We start from the raw sequence: 25,067 nt of genomic DNA, 5'->3' as shown, positions 1-25,067 counted from the left end.
TGACCAGGGTGATTTCTGCAGAGTTCAATCATTCACAGGTTGTACTGTTGGCAATCATTTTCTTGACATTAAGGGACCTGAGCCTCCAACTAACTCTCTCAAAGTCGAAGTCAACTTTTCCGTCTAAGAAACACTGAGACCTGCTTTTGAAATATCCCTTCGGAGAGTGTGATGTGTTCAAGCACTGATGGCAGCATATGTTCTCATATAGTGTCTACTAAGGTGGCCCAAATAAACCAGCTCATTCACAGAATTTCTTCCCCATCACACAGAATGAAATTACCATCAATGAAGGGACATCAACGTCAGTCATTGAACCTAACATCACCCTAATGAATCGAAGATGAGGGACCTTTACCTGGACAACAACCTTCAGAAAGGACCAAGAGTAAAATTCCCAACAAAACCATGAATAATCGTTACGACTTGGTCAATCTTAGCAAAGATCATCATACACAAGTGGCTTTGTTAGGACATGATATTTAAATAGACTATCCTTTTACAATATGAAGGAAGATTAACTACTTCAGAGAAACATGCTTCATTCTTGGTTTGAAGATAAATGGATACAAAGAAGGTCTTGTTCAAAGCCCGAAACATCGTGAGGGTCACAATACAACAGATATATTTACGGGTGAAATTATGGTGAAAGGAATGCATTCTTGTTGTTGCTGTGGGTACGTCATGAATATTTTCAATTTAAGTGTACTTTTTGTATGTATATATATATATATATACTTGTAATTATTTTATTTTTGGTTAGAAGTAATTACTCACAAAAAACTTAGTAATAAGTGCTAATTCTGGTATATATATATATGAATATACTTGTCCTATTTTAACATAATTTGCTAAGTGTTTTATTTATAGTTATGTTTAATGTATTAACATATTTTTTGTTGTAAGGTCATTTACTCTTGTTTCTTGTATGTGGCTTTGAACGGTTCATCTTGTGTTGAATATGTGTTTGAGGTTTTCTTCTGTAAAATATTGAATATTGATTTTTTATTTTAATTTAGTGTCAGAGTGTTCGTTTAGTGATTTACACTTTAGCACTCTAATTTGTATGATTAGTTTTTTAAAAAAAAAGTTCTTTTTTTTTTTTACTTTAATTTTGAAATGTGATTTACCTCAGATTTGTTTTACTTTGTGTTTGGTAAACCGTATTCGATTTGATGTTATAGCTATCGGGTTGTTTGTGAAGTTGAAATGTTAAAGGGTATTGCTTGTCATTGAATGTTATTTGTTTCTTAATATTTACTGGTGTATTTCTTCATGATCGAGTTGAATGGCTTTTCTGTTTAATTGCTGTTAAAGGGTATTTTTACTGTGTTTGGTCATTCGGATTATATCAGAAACTTCTGTCAGTGGTCGAGGGTTTTAATCATGCACTTATTTTAGTTAAAGGACTGTTTAGTTTTTGTTACGTGTAAGTTCACAGAAACGATAGAAGGTTAATGCCCCTTTGCCCACGCACATATTAAATACTGATCAACCTTAAAGTTAGATTTCAATGTAAGTACAGATTTGATACGGTGGTGGAAGAGGAAAGTGTGGTATGTAGGCTTATCATGTGTTTCTTATTTTCTCATTTAAATGTGTAATTTTTAAAAGAAGCTAAGGGCAAATATCGAAACTGTTCACATACAAATAAACGATTAAATATCTGTTAAACGGTTCTCAACTACGATATTAAGTGGTTTAAGCCCCCTTTTTCATGATCTGTGTACATTAACACAACATGTCTGCAACACATTTCATATTGAATTCACCAACAATTTATTATTTGCGGTAAAAATGTTTGTTTGTTTTTTAATTTCGCGCAAAGCTACTCGAGGGCTATCTGCGCTATCCGTCCTTAATTTAGCAGTGTAAGACTAGAGGGAAGGCAGCTAGTCATCACCACCCACCGCCAACTCTTTTACCAATGAATAGTGGGATTGACCGTAACATTATAACACCCCCACGGTTGAAAGGGCAAGCACGTTTGGTGCGACAGGGATTCGAACCCGCGACCCTCAGATTACGAGTCGAATGCCTTAACCCACCTGGCTATGCCGAGCCCAGAGTAAAAATAAAAGTCTAAGTTTACACACCAGTCATTTCCAATAATTTAAGAAATACATGTTTATTCCACATTTTAAAATTAACATTAGTTAGCCTTGCGTAGCCAGGTGGTTAAGGCACTCAACTCCTAGTACGAAGGGCATGGGTTCAAATCCCAGTAACACCAACCATCTCACCCTCTCCGCCGTGGGGGCGTTATAATGTACAATTAATCCCACTAGTCTTACACTGCTAAATTAAGGACGGCTAGTGCATATAGCCCTCGTGTAGCTTTGTGTGAAATTCACAACAAACAAATCTAGCACTTGAATAAACACGTCCTAGTTTTAAATAGTATCGTGTACATATTTCGAACTTGTGAGATGTGACTAGAGACACTTCTGTGTCTCGTTAATGGTAAAACTTTTTCAATAAAACGTGGTGATTCATCAGTCTTTTTAATAGATTGTTACGGTATTTTACTCCCGAGTTTGACCCATAAAATGCATCCTTTTCCTGAGAACTTTATAACGTGTGTGCGCCCTCTTTCCCATCTGAATGAGTGGCTCGGGGTGAATCATCATATTAAAAAAAAACTACGAACAACCCAGAATTAATACGCATAGGTGACTTTTCCAAAATTTGGAATAATTTTTTTGTTTTGAATTTCGCGCAAAGATACACGAAGTTTATCTGCCCCTTATATGGTAGGGAAAAACTAGAGGAAAGGCAGCTAGTCATCACTACGAACCGTCACTCTTTTACCAATAAACAGTAAGATTAAGCATCACATTATTGGGTCCCCACGGTTAAAAGTCCGAGCATATTTGGTAGACCAGATTCAAACCCGCAACCCTCAGGTTCCGAATCAAGCGCCTTCACCTTCTGGCCATCTGGAGTAATTTTAAAGTAATTTACCGGTTACGTACGAAATGTATACTTTAACATTCAAGAGCTGGTTGATAAATTTATTTATTCTATACCATTTTTCTCTTCTCAATTTAAAAACCACTAGTTTTTAACATTTTTTCGTGACTTTATTCACTATAAAATCATGAGCTTTCACTGCGTTCTTAATTTGGTATTTATCTAGTTGCAATAACAAAATTAACAAGTTTTAGGCTTATGTTTGTACTTTTGTGAAATCAAACACCAAACAAATATTTCAATAAAATTAAACCTTGTTAATTTACATGAAATATTACACCTGTCAATGAATCTGTTAAAAAGTGTTTAAACCTATATAACTGTACAATCATGAAATATTTAAACATAACATGCATTTGAATGCAAACATAATAAGTACAAGTTAATACGAAATGGGAAAACAAGTACACTTCAAAGCTCTTTTAACATCAACAATGTGTACGCTCTAAAAATTACAAATATTTATGAATAAAATCTGAATTCTTTATTCTGGCCCTATCTCACATGTTAAGCCTAATAATTAATTACTGTAATTTAAGAAACAAAATATCAAACAATTTTCAAAGAAACGTTTCTTTCTTGATGTCATGCCTTTTTTAGTTCGTTTGGACTTATAAATCTATCTCACTTTAACTTATTAATTCAATAATATTTTAGAGAAATCACTCTTTAATAAAAATATCTGGCACCCAGCACTTTAAAACATTCTATGTTTGTTTTGTAATTAAGCACAAACCTATACAAAGGACTGTCTGTGCTGTGTCTACCACAGATATCAAAATCAGTTTCTACTAGCATTGTAAATCTGTAGACATACTACTGTTACTTGGGGGCAATATTATATAATACGCTAATTTAGTATGATTTTTCTACATGGTATGCAATGATCAGGAGTTTTAACTTGTATATTTTCGAATAAAATTGTACATAAGTTGTTTCAGCAAAATATATTTTCTCTCCTTAGGAAAAAAATACTTAAAACTTGTTACAAATTTATTTTTAATCATAAATAATATCTTAGTAATCAGTGTTTAAATTGTTTAGAACGCCAGCAATTCACTTTCATAAATATACATTTTCTTCCAAGTACACCTTTGAATTATTAAAAGTTTCGACAAGAGAGTTGTTGTTAATTAACATTCACTGAAATTAGAATTAAGTTTGTGATATGTACATATATCATTTGAAAATGAAATATGATGTTTTCTATTGTAAATTACATTAAAAGGAGATTTAATTAGTCAATATTAGTCACTTTACTTATTCATTCAATTATCTATTTATCAATCAATCAAGTTTTGTTTATGTCTTTCATTATGTTCAAAATTCAAATACTCTCAGGTATATTTTAGTAGTCTTAAAAACTACATTAAGTACTATTTCTATTTCAGTCAGACCTTAATTATCAGTCCTTCTGAGTACAGATTTATTTACATGTAAAGAACTTTTATAAAAGTAAAACTTAACTATGATCATGAGCATAACTAGTTATGAGTTCACACTAAAATGCACTGTCATCAATAATTATGTCACATTAACCATTCTAAGCAAAGCAAGTTTTATTCTCTTATCAATTCTACAAACCTTAAAATTATTTTATTTTTCTGTAAATCTAGGAAGATGTTATTATTTATAACTCTGCTAAAATTTGGAGATTACCAGATACTGGCAAGATCTTGTGCAAACAAGTGAAACCTGTACCCACATTTGTACATATTTAACATATTTATATAAACATAAAACCATGATATATATATATATATATATATATAAAGTCACATGTAATACATGTGTAGTTCCCATGTTGCAACAACATTAAAGCAAGTAGAATTTGTCTCTCTTTACTTCTCATTCATAATAAATGTATAACATGCAACATAATCAATCATGTTATATTAATTATGCCACTCCTTTTACATACATGTGCCATGGGGAATTTTATTTGTATGCAACTTTTCCAGCATAAAATCATCAGAGGCACGTATAGCCTGCTGAAGGTTGCTGCCATATATCTCCCCCTGCTCTTTCTTTAATTTTAAACTGCTGACCATAACTAAAATTTACAGAAATGCTGACAGGATGCAAAACAGGGATGCTGTCATCTAAGCCACTGAAGAAAGGTGCCAGAATTGCTGAATCCAGTGTAAGTGGAACATAGAAGGCACCTTTTGGATGCAGAGCAAAGATAGGAATGCTCGAAGATGTTGCTAGTGAGGGTTGTGGACTTGAACAATGAACTGGAACATTTTGAGACTGATAAAAAGGTGGTGTGTGTCGCTCATTGCATTTTGCTTTTGGAATGTAAGGCATTTCGTTGCCAGTGCTGTATCCAGAACTGCTACTACTACCATTAGACCTAACAACAGAAGGTGGACTTGGATTAGATCCACAGCTGCTGCTTGAGTCAATGTTGTTATCCCAAGTCACATTGGAAGAAGAACCATTCTCTGTGGTGTTTCTTTCAGGAATTTTTACTGAGAGCTGGCTTGAAAGACTGCCTTGAGTTGACTGACAAGTGCTAGAGCATGAATTAGCTGTACCCGTTGACAAAAGTGAATTTGATGTTTCAAGGGTGGAACGATACCTCAAAAGGTCTTGACATCTTTCATCTCCTTCCAAAGCTCTAACAGGTGAAGTTGCATGCTGTTGTAAGTCTGCTGTAAACCTCTCTTTTATGTTCTTTTTAAACTTGTAGACCTCCTCTCCTCTATGAAGTTCGTGTGAGTTGTTATGTGTCAACATAGGAAAAACATGTTCTGTTGTGGAATCAGTGGTGGGAATATTAACAAAACTATTATTTTTCGATGCAGTACTGGTGCTGTTGCGAATGCGCTCCACTGGAAGACCTGGATTTTGCAACATTTCTCTCAGTTGACTCATACCAGAAATATTAGAAATGGGCACTGTTTCCATATCAACTTGTACTTGTGAGGTAGAGGGGTTCCATTTCACAGCTTGCTGACCTGCAGAGGGTGGAACAGCCACCCCCAAAGAAGTGTCATTTATTTTGGATTTTTCCTGTTCAGTTCTACACTCGTGTACTGGGGATTCTTGTTCAATGGAGTTTGCAGTTGCATGGTGTTGGGCTATGCTTGTTGCAGATGGCAACTCTGTAGTTTCCAAAGAAGTATGAGATTCTACATCCATTGGAAAACCTCTAGAGTCGTCAACTGAAGTTATTACTCCAATATTTTGATAGCACATTCCTAAAGGAAGAAGAAGGAGCTTAGAATAACCCTTATTTAGTTATACATAGTTAAACACCTGTTTATTGAAACCATGATATGTCAGCTTTAACATTTTAGTTAAAAAAATTAAGCCATCGTAGTGTTCATGGTCTGCCGTTCCTACATAGTTTATAATATATTTAAGCAAGTGTCATTTGCTTATGTCACAATACTGTTCCCATAAATTACCTTTAAACTAAAATTAGCTGAGAGTCATTTTTTCTGTTATTATGATTATTATTGTGTTGTGAAGCTGTGGATTGTGTTTGACTTATGATAATTGTACAATTTTCTTTTATATTACAACAAATAATATTTTTTTATTTATTCTTAAGAAAAGAATTCATACAATAGGCTATTTGTGTTGTGCCAACCACAAGTTTCAAAAGCCAGTTTTTAGCATGATACAATAAATATAAATCCTGTATAGAAAAGACAAGAAATTATCCATTGGAGTAATGAGCACAACTATGGCTATAGTGTACTTAAAATTAGACACATAGGGATAAGAAATAACACAAGTGACAAAAATTTAAAATCACTCCTTCTCTACAATAAAAGTTTACCTTTATGAAATAGTTCATAAGTTGTTCTTGGGCCAATGAAGCACAAAAACTTCATGATCTTTGCTTCTAATAACCCAAAAATTATTGTACTAATTTCAAGACATTATATAACACACAATATTTGATTTTGGTTTTTCATTGGGGCAGTTGCCTGGTTAGTTTTTAACTAAAACAAAAACAAACCTCCTGTAATTTTGTCATAGTGTTGTTGAAGATGGTTCACCATCTTGACACACAGCCCATCACTTGCATATAGTCCTTCTATCTCTACCATAAAGCGTAAAATTTCGGACAAGCATTCTTGGAATCCAAGTCTGTACTGTCGCCTTCTGTCTTGTTCAGCAGTTTTAGCCACTTCACAGGTTCCTAAAAAAGGATTGAATAATATGTATTTGGAATTATTAAAATTGAAAAATTTATACATTAGACATGCTTATATCCAAGTTATACATTATAATAAAAATATATTCATAGTATTTAAGTCAACTGTGACAGATCTTTGAAAATAAGTACCACTGCTTAAGTACATTTTAGCTTTACCTAAAGAAACAATAACATAAGACTGTAAGAAAGTACAAGTAACAGTTGGGAGTGTTAATATTAATATACATAAGTAAAAAACTGAAAAACAAAGACACTACCAATATAGAATTATCTATAGTTTATCACAAATATATAAGCAACAATTAACAATTAGGCAGCATAAACAATTTTGTTAAAATTGTTTTTTTAAATGTTTATTCCCTTTTACATTGAGACATCTGTTACCTGGATCTTTGCATGTGTGAGCTTGAAGGTGCTTCAGGTGCTTAATGGCCATCTCAATAATTTCTGTTTTTTCTATTCTTCCTCGACCCTAGGAAAGGAAGACATTTATTTCTATGTTATAAAAGAGAGAGAAATTCATTTCTATAAAGTCTCAGTATAGTATAAAATGGTTTAAAAATGAAATCTTGAATTGCTGCAGTAGTCCAAATTGAGGACCAACTAATATCTCACAGTTATTAAATTTTATACCTTTTGTTTCTGATAAATATTTCTTCATTTCCTTTAAAATAAACAAGATATTCCCTTTACTGAAAATCAAAAAAGGAAAAAAACAAAAATGCATTTTGAGGTTTTCTGCATGCGTGAAATGTTAAACAAAACAATACACGTTTCAAAGTTCTCTCACCATAAATCATGTACTTTATTTAACCCCTTCAGTAAGTACACCTACTTTTTTTAAATAAGATGTGGGTATCAGCCGGCTTAAATCTGCTAAACAGTTGTTCATTCTGTCTCGTCGTCTTTTTTCAATAATACGGTGTGACATTGGGTCCTGTAAAAAAAACAAAAAAACCTGATTTTATAATGATTTAAATGAATGTTTCTACCATTTCAAAATCTTTGAATTATGTTTTAACAACTTTTAACCTTTTGCACAGAGTTAATTTTTATCAGACATTAATCTTACTCTACAGTGGGTGAATCTATGCACCAATCATACAAAATCAAATTCAATAACAATGAAATAAGTTAATGTTTGAAGGAGTCATTATGATCAAAACCCCACATAAAAACACTTCACACCACAGTGTGTGGAAATTAATATACACAGTTTTTCAAAATTTTAATTTCAAAATGTTCGACACAACTATACAAGTTGCAAAATTCAGTTTGCCCTTGTATCAAAAGTGGATCCACCTTAAAAAAGAAATGTCTGTTAAGTCCTCCTTCAAACAGTGTAAAGACATACCCTTCCTTTCTTGCCATGAAAGTTCATATCACAAAGTTATTTAGGATTAAAATCTGGCCTTTTTTTAGTTATTTATTATGACAAATGATTATTTTGCTTTTGAAATGTGTTATCCACTTTCTTCTCAGGATGAGATTTTCATTTTTTTTTTTTTTTAATGAATTTCCTAAATTTCCTGTATGAAACACTGAATTGGGAAGACTTTTGTTGTGAGACTATACACATGACCAGTTTTAATTCTTTGACAGACTTGCTTGACATTGTTTCTTATTGCAGAAAATTACCCAGGATACTTAACTTATAATCAGGTAAATAAAATATTAAATGGAATAAAATAAAAGTTACCAGTATAAAACATATCTGTTGTAGAGTTTTAGGATCACAGAGACTGGATTACTACAACAAGTAACATTACGAAATCCTTAAATGATGGGAGAGTCATTGTCATGATATAATGCTTCAAAATGACAACAATCATTGCAGCTTTAAAATATGCTACTGACATTTTACTTCTCACAAAAACTTTACATAAAAAGTATCTGTAAGTATTAACTATTATTAATTCAATAAACAGTGACTGTCTTTACACATCTTACATAAATTTAAACCTGTGTACCCAAAGCTATATATTAACAATGCTGCTAGTATATCAATACGAAATAGGTGCCCATCTGCCTTTGAACAATTTGTAGCAAAATTTAATAACCTCATTTGCTGGTGTGACTTTTTTTTTTCTCCCAAAGTTGTTCATATATATCCTATATACAATATATAAAAGGTTTCCAGACTTGGTACAAATAATTCAGACATACATGTACACAAATAAGAATGACTTGGTACTTTTTTACATGCCAATACAAAATTAATTAAGAAGGGTTATTAATGATTCAGCTTTTGATATGGTGTTTTCAGACAGCACATCCTTTGTATATCATTAAAAAGGTAAAACCTAAGATGAGTTAAACTATCCTGAATATTCAGAGCATTAGGTATGTTATATTAAAAACTTTTCTAAATAAGTAAATCAGCAAGTCCCCACAGCCAATATAAAATCATGTAGAATGGATTGTATCAGAAATATAGCTGACATTGTTTTACACTTTGTAAGTAGTGTGATACCATTAAAAACTGAAGGGTATATTACACACCATTCCAATGTAAAGTATCATACATCTGTTTCATAAAGATGTTTTCAGATCAGGAATCTAAAATTACTGAGACATGGATATCCATTATATTTAATGGCATTGGAAAACAAATAAGGATCAATTTGGAGAACAAGAACCATCCAGAAAAATATTTGTAACTAGTCATAACCCAGTCAAGGTAAGCAAAGTGCAAGTGAAAATTCACAAACACAGAGGATAATGGCAAAAGTCCTAACATATCCCAAACAACAATACACAACATAATTAATATGAATCTTATTCTGGAGAAATGATTGAAGTCAAGTCACTTCTATGGCATATTCCTTCAACTATCACATACTTCAAGCAGCTGGAGGTTAAATGGATGTACATGTTATAGTATTTAAAAACATGTCATTCAAGTTCTGTACCCAGTGACTATGATAAATATTTATGTTATTGTATTATCCAAAAAGGCACTGGAAACAATCTTTCTCATGCATTACATGGATTATAAAATGTAAGCGGGGAGGGTTGTGTGCTTTTAACACGACATCATTACAACAAAGTTTTTTGGAAACTAATTTGCATGTACAGTTTTCAGATAGAGTATGACCAAACCTAGCAGCATAAACTGTACCCATATGGTGAAGCCTCAAAATAATTTTAATATTATATACTAAAACTCTTTATCAGCAGTTTACACATGTACACACACAAAAGACTAAACTGATGTACAACAGAATTATTACTAGTAATAAACTTCATTATTATCATCTACAAGTGCAGCCTAAAACTACAAGAAACCATTCAGGTTGGTCGATCTGCGTCAGCTAACACAAACACACACACTTCCTTTCTAATGACCATGGAAATATTCTTGACGTTGACCCAATTTCAACAGGAAGAAAAACACATGGAGAATACACGGTGCTTCAGTAGTGTTGAATGACCATTTTGAAGTGGTTGTTTTCTGATTCAGTTATTGTTTTCATAATATATTATATACACAAGCAACATGTTTCATAGACGTCACGTGAATTTCACGAGACCAGCATGACTCAAGATTCTAGCAGTCGTGATAGGTTACTGAGAAACTAAGTTGCTCAGAAACGCTACGTTTACTGTATATACCTTGTTTTTCACTTATGTAAATAGTCGGTAATGTTCTAGCTGGTAACGCTTTCAATTCTTTGGTTAATTCACTATTTCTTTCTCCAACTGCTTAACATTTTTGGTTTTTTTAATTAGGTATCACATTGTAAAACAGATATCATTAAAAGATTAACATGTCTCGTCTTGTTGGAAACTGGAGTCTCCTTATTTTGTACTTCGTTTAACACGACGAAACGTCATTATAATGCTTAAAATAAAAAGACTGAATAATTCACTACACTCGTAATATTAATAATGAATTTGTACATATTAACTTTATTACATGGGTCGGTTGAAACTACAAAATGGAACTGAAGAAAAGCGCATGGTACTGGCACGAAGTTAAACACTTTACTAAAAGTCCCACCTTGTGTTAATTTATAACTGGAAATATATCTATATATTTCCCTTAAAAGAAAGCACGTGCATAATTGAATTAAGATCTAATTGAATATAAACGAAGACTTTGGTAATTCTTATCGTAGCAAATGTTGCGTTAAAACCATAATATTAACAAAATTCTTGTTTAACAGAATGTGATGATTGGGATTCACATAAAATAAAACGTGCGCTGTGTTATTAACACCTTTTTTAAAACTGCAGTTATAAAAAGTATGTTTCCAAATGCTAACGGGAATTAAACAGCTAGGGCTAATCCCCTAATAGCGTAATACAAGTTTACAGTTATAAATTTACTTTGTTTAGGGATTAACTTATACAAATATATTAAATGTAAAGCGTAGCAACCAGTCTTTCATATTTATTTTACAAATTATTTGAATTCTGACAACCTAGCTACGGTTATTATGCGCAAAGTTACAATTCACTATTTAAAATATTGACGCAGATAATAAAAAACATACCATTTTGACTTATTTTATGATGCTTCAGATTTCACACCAGAATTTAGAATAGTGAACAAACTAATAAATTCCAAATACAAGATTCCAGTAAAGCCACTACTTCTCAAAGGCGCCATGGAATAGAAGTAAAGACGATGTCCATCGAAGTTCCAGTTTGTATATAAGATGCCGAATAAAACGCAGCGATTCTGAATTATATTTTCTACCGTAGTACTACAACGACTCCGTGTGCTCAAAAAGAAGTCTCTACCCTTCTGTTTCACTGCACAACCACGAACACGTTTACACTGCATCCAACACTTGAATGACACGTGATCTAGAGGTCTGAGTTAACGTTGCTCGTAAACATTAATACGCAGTACCTGCGAGTTCACGTGCCTACGTGTAAGCCTGTTGTTTCGTATCTCGCTAAAATTGGGAAACCAAATCGATTGCGTAGGCGACGTGATGCCTAACTTGCGTCAGGAATAAAAGGAAATGCAATGAAAAACACAAATGAAAAAATTTTTTAAAGATATTAAAGAGAATTATGTCGAATTTTAAAGCTTACATACTGGTGATTATTATCAATTTTTTATAAACGAATTTTCTTGAAATAAAAATAAGAATTTTCAACTTTATATATATATATAATATATAGGAATAAAATAGTGCAAAAATAATTATTCTGATACTTTTATAAAGGTTTGTTTTTCATGTCTCGAAAAATTCGACATACTATCAGACGATGTTTATAAGGAAAGTATTGGCGGTGGCAAGGTAGCGTCTATTACTACTCTTTTCTGTTTTATCATACAGAGAAAGGGAAATATAAACTGACCATTGGAAGTTACAAATATCTTTGAAAATGTTTGATTGTCGCACACTTAAGCATTTATGACATTCAGAAATAGTTTATTCTTGATACAGCTTCGTAGAATGGACGGCAACTTCCAATCTAATAAAACAGGGGTTAAGTACTAAAGAGCGCATACAATTAAATAAAGCGCAGATAGCCCTCGTGTAGCTTTGCGCAAAATTCAAAACAAATAAACAAACCAATTAAACAAATTACTAAAAGTAGTCCTAAAATATTCAGCACGTTCTCGAAGTAATAGAAAGATTTTACGAAATATCTATAAACAAGGCTACATTATAAGTATGAAAAATCTGTGAAGTGTTGAGCCAGTTCTCAGTTTAGCAGAATGCCAGCCATTTAGTGAAGTGTTTAATTTTAATAAAATATTTGTATTAACGATCGTTTTCGGTAAGTCAGTCGATTGTCTGTGAAATTGTACAAGTTTTTGGGTTTTTTGCTCTTTTTTTTTTACGTTGATTGCGAAAAAGATTATTTCTGAAGTTAGGCTTACAAGTACAACTGTGTACAAATGATTGCATCCCGTAGGTTTGTTTGTTTATTGTTAAGCGTAAAGATACATAATAGGGTATCTGTGCAGTACCTACCATGGGTATCGAAATTTGAGTTCTAACGCCACAACCTTTCAGATTTAGCGTTAACAACCGAGGAAGAAGAGTCAGGCTGTGGATTAAGGAGATATTATGTTATCGTTAGGTTGACTAGGCTTAGCATTACTTTCACCATTTAATTAAAAACGTACCAGTCCAACGAAAGAGAAACATTATAACAATACGTTTCGAGACCATACTGATATCAGAATTACTCATTAAACTTGACGTTGATTAATGTTCTATCCGCTGTTTATAGGTGTGAACAACTCGGTCAAAAGCTGTTCAATAGGCCCAGTGAAAAGAAGAAATATGACTAAAATATTACCAAAAATTGGTCAAGGTGGTACCTTCAACTTATCTCTTTTTTCGAGAACGATTTCCAGCGAATCTATGCAAGATATGTATGTGGGCCCAACATGATATTTGTTCAATATGTTGTACCGGTTGTTCTACGAAGTCCAGAATTTACGCTACATTTTGTAATTTCATAAATACATGGACCCAGCATGGCCAGGTGGATTAAGGCGTTCAACTCGTAATCTGAGGATCGCGGGTTCAAATCCCCATCGCACCAAACGTGCTCGCCCTTTCAGCCGTGGGGACGTTATAATGTGTTGGTCACTCCCACTATTCGTTGGTAAAAGAGTAGCCCAAGAGTTGGCGGTGGGTGGTGATGACTAGCTACCTACCCTTTAGTCTTACACTGCTAAATTAGGGGCGGCTAGCGCAGGTAGCCCTCGAGTAGCTTTGCGCGAAATTCGAAAAACAAACAAAACAAAAACATAAGTACATTAAACAAAGCTTATGCATATATAATACAACCTCCCACACAAAACAACAACAGCTAGAAACTAAACAAAATATATACATATTAAGAATGCGCTAAAACCTCAACATTTTTTATATGTTAATATAATTTAGTGACTTAATTGTTATGTTTGAGAATCATTTGTTTGAAATTTATTAAATTATCTTTGTATCTTATTCTTCGATATATACACTGGAGTAATCTTTTGTGCAAATGAAAAAAATATTGTTATTTCGAAAAAGATATTTTTTATCCAACCGAAAAGCGTGTAGCAAATAAAGACAAAAAAAAATCTTTATTTCCGCATCAGTTTGCACACGTGTACGCTTGCTCCGTAAACAGCACGTGAATTGGCAATACGCCAATCTTTCAATGCATGCTGTGTACTGAGGCACTTTTACCACTATATCAAACCTTGGAGTATATATACATGTTTGTATTTAAGAAAGACATTACCACCAGTCTTCCCACAGTAAGGGCATCCATCCTGTAAAAAATTATTCACTTTAAGAGGGTGAACGTCCTTGAAAAAAGTTCAAGGCCAAAACAAGGCACACACAACCTGGTGCTACCCGACATTATTTTATAGATAAAATAAACTAATTGCAGATAAATATAAAGTACCTAACAAATAACAAAAGAAATAATCAGAAAACATATGTCTGTAATCTTTCTAGAACTTGCTTCCCCCTTGCAATTTACAATATCCATTTATTGAATTCTTTAAACTATTATGAGTCAGATATCAGACAGACTATATGAAATGCGCTCTAAAATAGGGTTATAGGGTAATGTGCTGACATAAAAATAATATTACACATCTTCATACGTATATGTGTAAATTTTATGTTTTTTGACCATTTATGAAGTAATGGTTTGGTTTGGTAGTTGGTAAGCATAAAAAGACACAAGGGCTATATGTGCCCTAATCTTCATGGGTATCGAAAACCGATATTTAGCGTTATAAGCCTCCCGACGTACCGCTGAGTCACTGGGGCATTTCTGAAAGAAGGCGTACAGATGCTGAGAAAAATAGATGCACAAGCAATGCTCTTTCAAGGAAATCAGTATATTCTAACATCTGATATCTAATTATAATAGTTTTTCAGAGTATTACTTGGATACACTGTGTTTATCATAACAATTAGAAAACACCAAAACTCGTATGGCCGCAGGCAAACAAAACCCAAAATAAAACCTCGTGTCATAGAAAAGATATAAAATTAATCAATATGGTTTGTAAAACAACAGAAACTGTTGAATGGTTAGATCATAACAATCGATATTATATAAATTAAATAAACGATAAATATATAAACGTAAATATCTATGTTTAATGCTGGCCATGTTTATAAGTTAGCATTATTTTTTATTTGTTATTTTTGAATTAAGCACAAAGTTACACAATAGGCTATCTGTGCTCTGCTCACCACTGGTATCGAAACCCGATTTTGAGTGTTGTAAGTCCGCAGACATATCGCTGAGTCAATAAAGGGGGGCTATTTGTTAATAAAGAACACACTAGTAGCCAAGAGCTAAATATATTTTATATTTATCCAAATAAATTTTGAACGGTTAATGAAATTAGTTTTGTGAGGTAACTTTTATAAGGCAATATACGGTTGCGAAAAATCACCAGTTTACTGTAATGCAAGTAACGGTCCAGGCAAGTTCTTCCCTTTTGCATCAATATTTTTGGTCATAAAGCTGCAAGATTCAGCTTTTTCCTGGAATATATTAATAAGCTTTAAGTCCTGGAACCTGAGTGTTCATTGGTACTAACAACCTATTGTCCTCCTTGAATTTTCGGTCATATACCTCGATTATCTTTACTATTAATGCCATTAGGTAATAGACGTATATTTCTCAAATCTAAGTTTGTATATTTTATTAACAGTTGTAGGAACCCGTGAGATCACAAGATATGCCTTGCTTTTTTAAGAATTGTTGCAAAAATCTTTGTTCCAACCCTCAACCCTTATTTGACCCATAATGGAACCAAAACAATAGACAACAAACTACTTGGATTCTTCCCGTTTTTCTTGCTTCTTTCGAATAGTAATACAATAATGGACGTCTTAAAAGAAACCACTAACACTTCCTTTGATTATTTTATAATAACATAACTGTCAATCGATCTAAGTATTTTGCACCAGTCTCAAAATAAAATTCTTAATCCAAAAAGAGATGTGAAATTGGTTGAGTTTGAGGTACAGTACTCAAAATCCAATCCGTTTCTAACAGGATACAAGTTCGAATCCCTCACAGTCTTTTTTCGTTTCGATAGACATAACTACCCAAGGACGGTTTGTTATTCTATTCAGTTGATGGTTATTGCAAGGTTTTATGGCAAGTAGATATTTGAGAGTGAAGATCGTTATACTTGGATCACAGTATAAAGATGTACAATTATAGTAACTGCAGCCAGAAATTGTTTCTTCCTGCGACGCAGATTTGCTATCTCAGTCTCTTCGCAAAGAACTATGGGTGTTGTTGATTATATATGTAATAAAGAATTTCCACATCATAACATAGTTATGTCTAGTTGTTTATATGAAACTGTCTACGTTTATAATGTGCTATCTATTGACTCTAGTCATGAAGACAATATATATATATACACACACACATAAATTTACATATCAGCACAAATTACAACGTGAAGGATGAGGTTCGGTTTATTAAATACCATGTAAATTCACTTCCTTACTAATGGGTAGACAACATAAATGTTAAGTTGATGTTTAATAGTGATGCAGGTTCTACGCGCGTGGACCAAATACCAATGAAAATCGATAACGCCATTTTCAGATCATCATGACGCAAGTATTCAAGTTTCAAGTAAAAACGAAGAGTAAGGGAACGTTAAATTAAAAATACTGCTACGTAAAAAATCTCTAAACGTAAAGAAAATTAAATAACAACAAAATCAAAACTTTTATAAGGTTGTTCATTCAGTTTAACAGTACAGTGAGTTCAAACTAACCCTACACCACTACATCTCACGCAGTAAACCGATCCTATTATCATGCATTTCCAAACGATCTTGTTCCTGTAAACAAACAAAAACTGCACTGATTTTATAGGGTAAAGAGGGCAAAGAGCGAGCGCCACGTGACTTGACAAAAAAAGAAAAAGAAAAGCCTATCAAGTCACGTGTAGCACCACACAACAAAACGTGACACGCGAGACCGCAACTACAACGGAGGGGAGTATACTGCAGTCGTTTACAAAGAAGCACAGTATGTATTCTTACCTAATAGTTTATGGAAAGCTGGTGCAACCAAGTGTACAGCTCTAAATCACCGTTAGATGGCTAAAGAATTGATGAATTAATACCAAGTCTCATAATAACGAGAAACCCACTTGAAGTAAAAATGTATTCTAAAAATGGTTGGTATATGTATTAAAACTTTAATTAAAATAAAGTACAGAACAACGTTTCGACCTTTTTTGGTCATCTTCAGGTTAACAAAGTTTTATTACCTATACCAGTCATCCTTAGAATACGTTAGAATACAATACAATGTATAAAAACGTTAGAAACAACAAAAAAACAAAAAAAAACCATTTGCTATATTAACTAACACACGCAAACTTTAAGATGAAATGATGTATTACGCAGTATGTTCAGAAAGGGCCATATTAACACCATTTTATCAGTTTGCAAGTTTAAATTGTAATAAAATTTATTTAGAAAAGACACCGATTAACAAGCGTTTCACCGTTTCTATTATCATTAGTTACAAAAATGTATATTCTGGGTCTCAACAGAAAATTACGTGATTTTATTTAGAATTATATTGGAATTACTTCAACGGTTAAAAAGTAGTAAATACAAAACTCAGCCAGTACATTAACCATCCATAATATCCAGTTATTTCAAAGACACAAAATTCACTGTTAGCCTTTTATGTTGTTTGTTTGGTTAGAATTAAGCATAAGGCTACACAATGGGCTACCTGTGCTCTGCCCACCACGAGTATCGAAACCTAGTTTTTAGCGGTGTGAATCCGCTGACGTACCGTTGTGCCACTGGTGGCCACTTGTTATGTTACCTATAAAGACACTTACACACAGATGTATACTGTGGGATAGGCAGAACTGCGCACGTGAGCTAACGATTTTTTTTATATATTCATTTCCTTGTATCTCAGAACGGCTGGTTAACCTGAAGATGACCTAGGAAGGTCGAAACGTTGTTCTCTGCTTATCAATAAAAGTGTTAATACCCCTACCAGCCGTTCTGAGATACATTTTGATTTCTAGTGGGTTTCTCGTCATCAAGAATTATTCATTTCCTGGTTGTAAATTTCGGTCTACAACTTTGAGTCTTCTCAAAAGAACACAAGTTATGTCAGTATGATTTGTAAACTATTATCTTATTACAATTTTGTTTTAATCATACAAATTATATTATAGTGACATTTTACAATTAATTCTGTACACATTGTTAATTACTACCACCAGTTTATCTTGACTAAAATATATTTTACTTGAATTTCAGCTTTTAAACCAAATGTTTCACTTGTTCTCGATTATTGCATGTACCCTGAATCTCCTATGTTACAGAAGGTTGCCATCTAGTTGCCCATTTTAAGTACAAATTGCAATGACAAGATGTTACTTGGGTTTCAAAAAAATTATCCACTGAGCACTGTAGAGAAGATATTCAGTGTAAAAAATCTTACTTATGTTGCATAGAAACACGAACTGACCACTTCAGAGAATATAGTTAGTGGAAAGACATTATCCATGTTGTAACAGATCGCCCGCTGATCAATTTGGGAAATATAGTCGGTGTAAAAGTGTTATTTATGTTGCGTAAAATCACCCATTAACCACTTTATGTTTGTTTGATGTTAAGTACAAAGCTGCACAATGGGCTATCTGTGCTCTGCCCATCACGGGTATCGAAACCCAGTTTCTAGCGTTGTAAGTCCGCAGAAATATCGGGGGGGGGGGAGTACCACTTATGGGAAAGTAGTAGAAAAACGTTATTTAGTGCGCGTTTTTCTTATAGCAAAGCCAAATCGAGCTATCTGCTGTGTCCACCGAGGATAATCGAACCCTAATTTTAGCGTTTTAAATCCGATGATTTAACACAGTCCCATCGGGGGACAACGTTATTTATGTTGTAGCAAAGCACCCACTGACCATTTAAGGGAAGATAATTGGTAGAAAGACGCAAGACGAATTAAATTTATATTTAGGACATAACGCATATTTAACAAAAGTTTAAACAGCAGTTTCTGTGGAATAAGCGGATTTTGTCAAATACTTCACATATACCCCAAACAATTTCATTAACCCTAATTGTAAGGTGAGTATAATTATTTTTTTCAAATAGAGAAAAGACATACTGGAATATCTGCTGTGTTCACCGTGGGGAATCGAACTCGGATTTTGGCGTTGCAAATCCATAGACTTATTGTTGTCCCACCAGGTGACGGGAGGTAGAAGAAAATACGAAATAAATCGTTTTAGTTATTATCTAATTGCGTTGTTTTATTAATATATCTATTTACAAAGGACGAGTGTAAATAAAATACGATATTATATCTTAAAACCTTCTTCTAGATAAAAACAAATCCACTAATTCCACATTTAAAATCATAAGTTTTATTGGAAATTTAAAAACAAAACAAAACTCAAATACACAATATTAAAAGAACGTTAATTAGTGCTTTCCCCGTAAACACGACGCTGCAGCCCAATAAATATAGCAAATACTACAAGAAGTCAATGTGCGTAGAAAATTAGGTCACTGTTCTTGTTTTCAAAGTGAACCTTTTATATTTGTGTTATAGCAGAGTTAAAGGTCGTTCGACCACCTTTATAAGGTCACTGACACACACTCAGGTACAATTCAGGTTTGGTTATCAACCTATTCACACTTCATCGACTGAAACATCCTTGTTTAAAAAGCATGCGCACAGATACTGAAAAAACAAACCACAAAAAACACTAGTTAAACCGTTATTGAACTATCTAGTAAATAAATATATGTTCCACGAAATAAGATTTGATTTACTGATATCTAATAATCAATATATGAATATAACGCTGCGCAAATGTAAAATGCAAATTCGTTAGGAAGAATTCTATGTAACGAACTTGAATTTTTAAAGATGCATAATTATAATAATTACGTTTAGTAAAGCTTTACTCAGTGTAAAGTTAGGATAATCTTTGTCGTTCTCCAGACGCCCCCGCTAGTACGGCGGTAAGTCTACAGATTTACAACGCTAAAATCAGAGGTTCGATTTCCCTCGGTGGGCTCAGCAGATAACCCGATGTGGCTTTGCTGTAAGAAAAACAAACAAACAAACAAACGTTCTCTAGACAAATCATGATGGATTAATAACTAATCAACGGTTGATAAAATACAAGTTATCAAACTCGTTCCTTTAACAATCTCTGTTTCAACATACAACGCGTACGTCTATGTAGATTTATTAGGAATTACGACCTGTGGCATTTAAACAACTCATACATAATGATATAATAAAATAAACGTGACGTCTCACACGAAATCATTCTCAGAACATCGCAATTTTTAAAGATGTACTTTGTATAAAACGAGCGATATTCATCGGAACACTTTTCACGCCACCTGTAGGCATAGGTTCACAGTGCATACGGTACACGTGCATGCATTCAAACACCATACACATACATTACTAAAGACCTCAGACAGCACCTATTTTGTTTTTTGTAGATTACATTTGGAACTACTAAGAAAAACAAAACAAAAAACACACCAGTTGTACAGCACCGAAGGTTCTATCGTTCTCGATGTTTTGCTAAATCAGCCATTTATATCAGTTTAACTAAAATTTATATGAAATTAATTAACGTACTAGATTAGATGAGATGCGTACACCAAACTGAAAACACGCAAGCAACTGGTTATGGCTACAGAACTTTACAATGACATTTTAATCCACCTGTACAAATAAACGCTTTTCGTACACAGCTTGCGGAAAGACGTACAAATAATTAAATCAATATTTATGCCATAAAGAAATTAGTTCTGAAATATATATATATATATATATTTAAGCAAATTCTAAACAATAGTTTTGTGGAATAATTAGATCGTGGCAAATTCTTTCTGTACGTATACCCAAATTAATTTATTAAGCCTAAATTTCGAAATTTAAGATGGGAATAAGAAGACATCCAGAAATTTCTTTTAGTTATTATTTAATTGTGTGGTTTCACAAAGATGCGTAATTTTTCTCGGTCTGACTGACCAGTCCGGGGACTATAGCCACATTATACATGTGGCCTGTCGCTTTTAATATTCACTAATTTATTTTATTTTTGTCTCTGTCTACTACAAACTAGAAATAGAATAACTTTCTAAAAACAGTTTTTCTGTAGATGTTTTTCTAAAGGTTTCAAGTTATATATATGGTTTTAATACGTATAAGATCTGGCCTGTAAAAAGCTAAACAGTGTAATATATTAAAATACTCAAACAATCAATGTTGTATAGCATATAATTAAAATTTTATTCAAAAACCGATCAAAACCAATGTAGAGGGCTTTTCTTATTTTTACGGCTGTTTATTGGTTTTCAAATAAAATTCTAATTACATATTATACGACGTCATTGTTGAATATTTTAATTAAAGCATTTATAAAAGTAAGTTTCCTTGAATTTTATTCAACTAAACAATGAAACAAGAATAAAATCCCCCTTTTCAAATATAAAACACTGTTTAACAATACTTGTATATAAAATATTGGACGTCTCTCCGCTAGTACAGCGGTAAGTCTCCGGATTTACAACGCTAAAATCAGGGTTTCGATTCCCCTCGGTGGGCTCAGAAGATAGCCCGATGGGGCTTTGTTATAAGAAAACAAACAAGCTAAAACGTCGATTTTTTTGATTTTTTTTTGAGTTGAAACTACAACGAAAACGTGTTTGGTTCTAACGAAATAAAATTATTTGAATAGATGATATTAAAATATGACACAAATTAGTTCTTGATACAATATTTCTAAGTCTTGGCTTCATGACGGTCAAAAAAAGATCACTTGGAATACATTAACTTAAATTGGTTCGGTAATTACGGCTGTATGCTAAAGGTTATAATACCATAGAAAGTAAAGAGTGGCATGAATATAAGAAAGAAACATTATCAAACAAACAACTGTCATACGTTTATTTTGCAATAAAAGGGCACGTGTATATTATATTCGTAATATAATGAAAGAATGAAGCACTAAAAGATTTAATTATTACGTAATTTAGAATGTCATCTAATGCAATTATTCTAATAGCTTATGTATACAAATTTGTTAATTACGTTTCCAATTACACTTTTAATCTCGCTGTCAAAGAGCGTGTTCTCAGCGTGAATTACATGAAATTTTTATATACACTGACGTCAGACTCTTCTACAAATTAATGACAGTTCAAGAGTCAAAAAGCTAGTTTTTAATGTCTTTTTTTTAAGTTCGTTTATCTTACAGTATTGGTTTTAATGCATAGTATATGCGTACGCACACACATATTTACACATAAAGCTTTCTTTAAATTGATAATCTACAGGGTGTTCGGAAAGTCACTATGCACTTATATATTTATTAACAGACAAAACTGCACAGTGACTTTTCGAACACCCTGTAGTATCTGGAATTAGGATTAAACTGGACCATCCTGTGAGCTATTATTGTGATTAGGCCAAACGTATGGATAACTTCAAGGGTACCAAACCGATTAATCCTTGTATTCTAGTAATTATAAATCACTGTTTTATGACATTGCATATTCTCGTTATTTCGGTATATAAAATTAACCACATTACATACTGCCCTCTTATGGCTCAACAGTAAATTAGAGAGCTGGTAACTAAATCTTGTGAATTTATCGCTGCGTTTAGCACAGTACAGCTACCATTTTTGAGCATCTTTGCACTTGAAAATAAACACTATTTTATGTTTTAGTTCTCATCTACGCGGTTAGCCTGCTTTGATTAGAAATTATTGATAATTACGTGTTTTTTTCAAATAATCTAACCTGTAGTGTTTCCTAAGAATTACAACTAATACCCCGGGATAACATGTGATTATTAATAACATGTTGAATGTTCGATCATTTATGCTAAATTTACCCCAATCATAGGTACCTAGCGCCATCTATACTTTTATTTTACAAAAAAAAGCTCCTTTATCATCATATATTGATACACTTAAATATTATATTAACATACATGAAAAACAAATGATGACCTTTCACCTAATAATGCGAAATAAATCAATATTGCATTTACATCTTTCAGGGCAAGGCGATCTCCAGACAGTTATGTGGCAAGGCATCAGTCCTATTTAATTGTTATGTAACATATCGTCTTAATGAAATTAGGCAAGAGTAAAGGTAGCAAGCTAACGGCACCCACCATCAACTCTTTGGCCACACTTCTTTGACCAAATAGAGGGACTATATCATCACCATTATAGCGTACCCACGGTCCAAAAGTAGGGATTTTTTTATTATTATTATTCTTTGCAACGAGTCGCAAATTATGAACCATAGAACTAATATTCCAAGAACGCTATCCACTGAGAAAAGTCCAGCTCATGAAACAATGAAATTAAGTTTGTTAGACTTCAAGTTACTGTGGAGTTATGTTTCTGGCAATAAAACTGGTCTGGTATTATCTGTATAAAACTGATTAAAAATAGACATCAAAGGAATAGCTTATCTCCATTCTTTGGATTGGTTCTGATGTGTTGATAAATATAGAGGGTGTTTATGAATTTTGTAGTTATGATTTCCTTTGTACGGAGTCCAATTTCTATTTTTTTCAAATGGTAATCTTATCTTTTAACCTCAGAATCAATATGGTTTTTCAACACCCTCCCCAAGGGAAATGGTTTGTAAGATTGGTTAAAATATGCTGTTTAAAAATTTAGTTATACCTTTTAGGTCGGAGGGGATGAAAATTTGTTTCCATTGGAGAATTAAACGATATACCTTTGATAATAAATTTCTTATTGGTAAGTTTTTGAATGTTTTAAAACAAAGTTCGCTTAACAAACAAGCATGTTATAAGTAATAATCAACAACCATGTAACTGCAAAATCCCCTCATAATTAACACCTATAGCAATATCCCACAATAATATATTTATATATTCATGAGAGAACAATACAGACGTATTTCATCCACAAATTTCCGCTGGTATCCTTTATACAACTATGTCGACTGAAACAATTGTGGTAAAGTTGTTTCCCCAAGGTCACAACCACATGGGGCGATAAAGCCATTTCATTAGATTCGAAGCATTCATAAGAACTTATTAGTGAAAGCAAAAAATAACATGTACTTATCACAGCGTGAACAAATTTAGTTATTTACACTATAATTTGACTACGTCTAAACAGTGTGTAATATACATATTGATTTCTATACTTACTCTAACAATTCTTTTTCTTGAAATTCCAAATTCGTCATCATCTGTCCCATGTGCATTCAGAGCAGCAAAGTTCAAGTTTCTGAAACAAAGAAAATCAGATAATTACGTCTTATCTCCAATTACGTGAGGTGTACTATGTATAGAAACTTACCATACTTGTTTTTTATGTAAATGATTATTACGTAGAATTTATTACTCTGGTGTCTCCATTAGTTTCTTTTCCTAATTTAGTATATTCCCCACACTCCAAACTTCTGTTAACTAGTTTCCATTCATAAAATTTAACTCTTACAACTTTTATATTAATGTTTTAAATAACAAAAGTGTTCGTTTGTTTGTAATTAGGCACAAAGCTACACAATGAGCTATCCGTGTTTTACCCACCACGATTATCGAAACCCGGATTTCTATCGTTTTAAGTCCGCAGACATATGACTGTGCCACTGGGGGGGGCGCGCAACAAAATGACATAACTGAAAGCACTCAGAAGTTACTTTCCTAATTTGTGTTTTATCTCGTCAATAGATGGTGCTCTTACTAATATAATTTTTTTTTCTGTTGTTTAAAAACCTCCACTCATCTGCCTTTTGCTGTGCTATCAGGGGCGTATATCCTGGGGGGATGGAGGGTATACATCCCCCCTTCTTTTTAGGTGGGGGTATGGTGCATACAATCATCCCCACCTACAGTTTGGTCTGTTGAATTGTTTTACTGCATCACAGACCTAC

General features: G+C 33.0%; 1 protein-coding gene across 4 annotated transcripts in view; it reads right to left on the bottom strand.

Annotated features, from left to right (window-relative positions):
* Positions 1-3,209: 3,209 nt before the first annotated feature.
* LOC143236656 (uncharacterized) overlaps positions 3,210-25,067 on the bottom strand; it is a 30,401-nt gene continuing 8,543 nt past the window's right edge. The window contains exons 1-6 of one of the 4 annotated variants that reach the window (XM_076475038.1): positions 24,724-24,799; positions 24,340-24,418; positions 7,986-8,087; positions 7,535-7,622; positions 6,950-7,132; positions 3,210-6,179 (exon numbers count right to left, since the gene is read on the bottom strand). In XM_076475038.1, coding sequence (XP_076331153.1) covers positions 4,945-6,179; positions 6,950-7,132; positions 7,535-7,622; positions 7,986-8,081 — 1,602 coding nt within the window. In that variant the 5' untranslated portion in view covers positions 8,082-8,087; positions 24,340-24,418; positions 24,724-24,799 and the 3' untranslated portion in view covers positions 3,210-4,944. Of the gene's footprint in view, positions 6,180-6,949; positions 7,133-7,534; positions 7,623-7,985; positions 8,088-8,849; positions 10,690-11,649; positions 11,969-24,339; positions 24,419-24,723; positions 24,800-25,067 lie in introns of those variants that run through there. The other 3 variants (XM_076475036.1, XM_076475037.1, XM_076475039.1) reach the window with 3 other exon arrangements.

The sequence above is a fragment of the Tachypleus tridentatus genome, chromosome 13 (assembly GCF_004210375.1).
Source record: "Tachypleus tridentatus isolate NWPU-2018 chromosome 13, ASM421037v1, whole genome shotgun sequence".
Lineage (NCBI taxonomy): Eukaryota > Metazoa > Arthropoda > Merostomata > Xiphosura > Limulidae > Tachypleus > Tachypleus tridentatus.
Note: the sequence above shows the minus strand (reverse complement) of the source record. Positions and strands in the feature narration are given on the sequence as shown.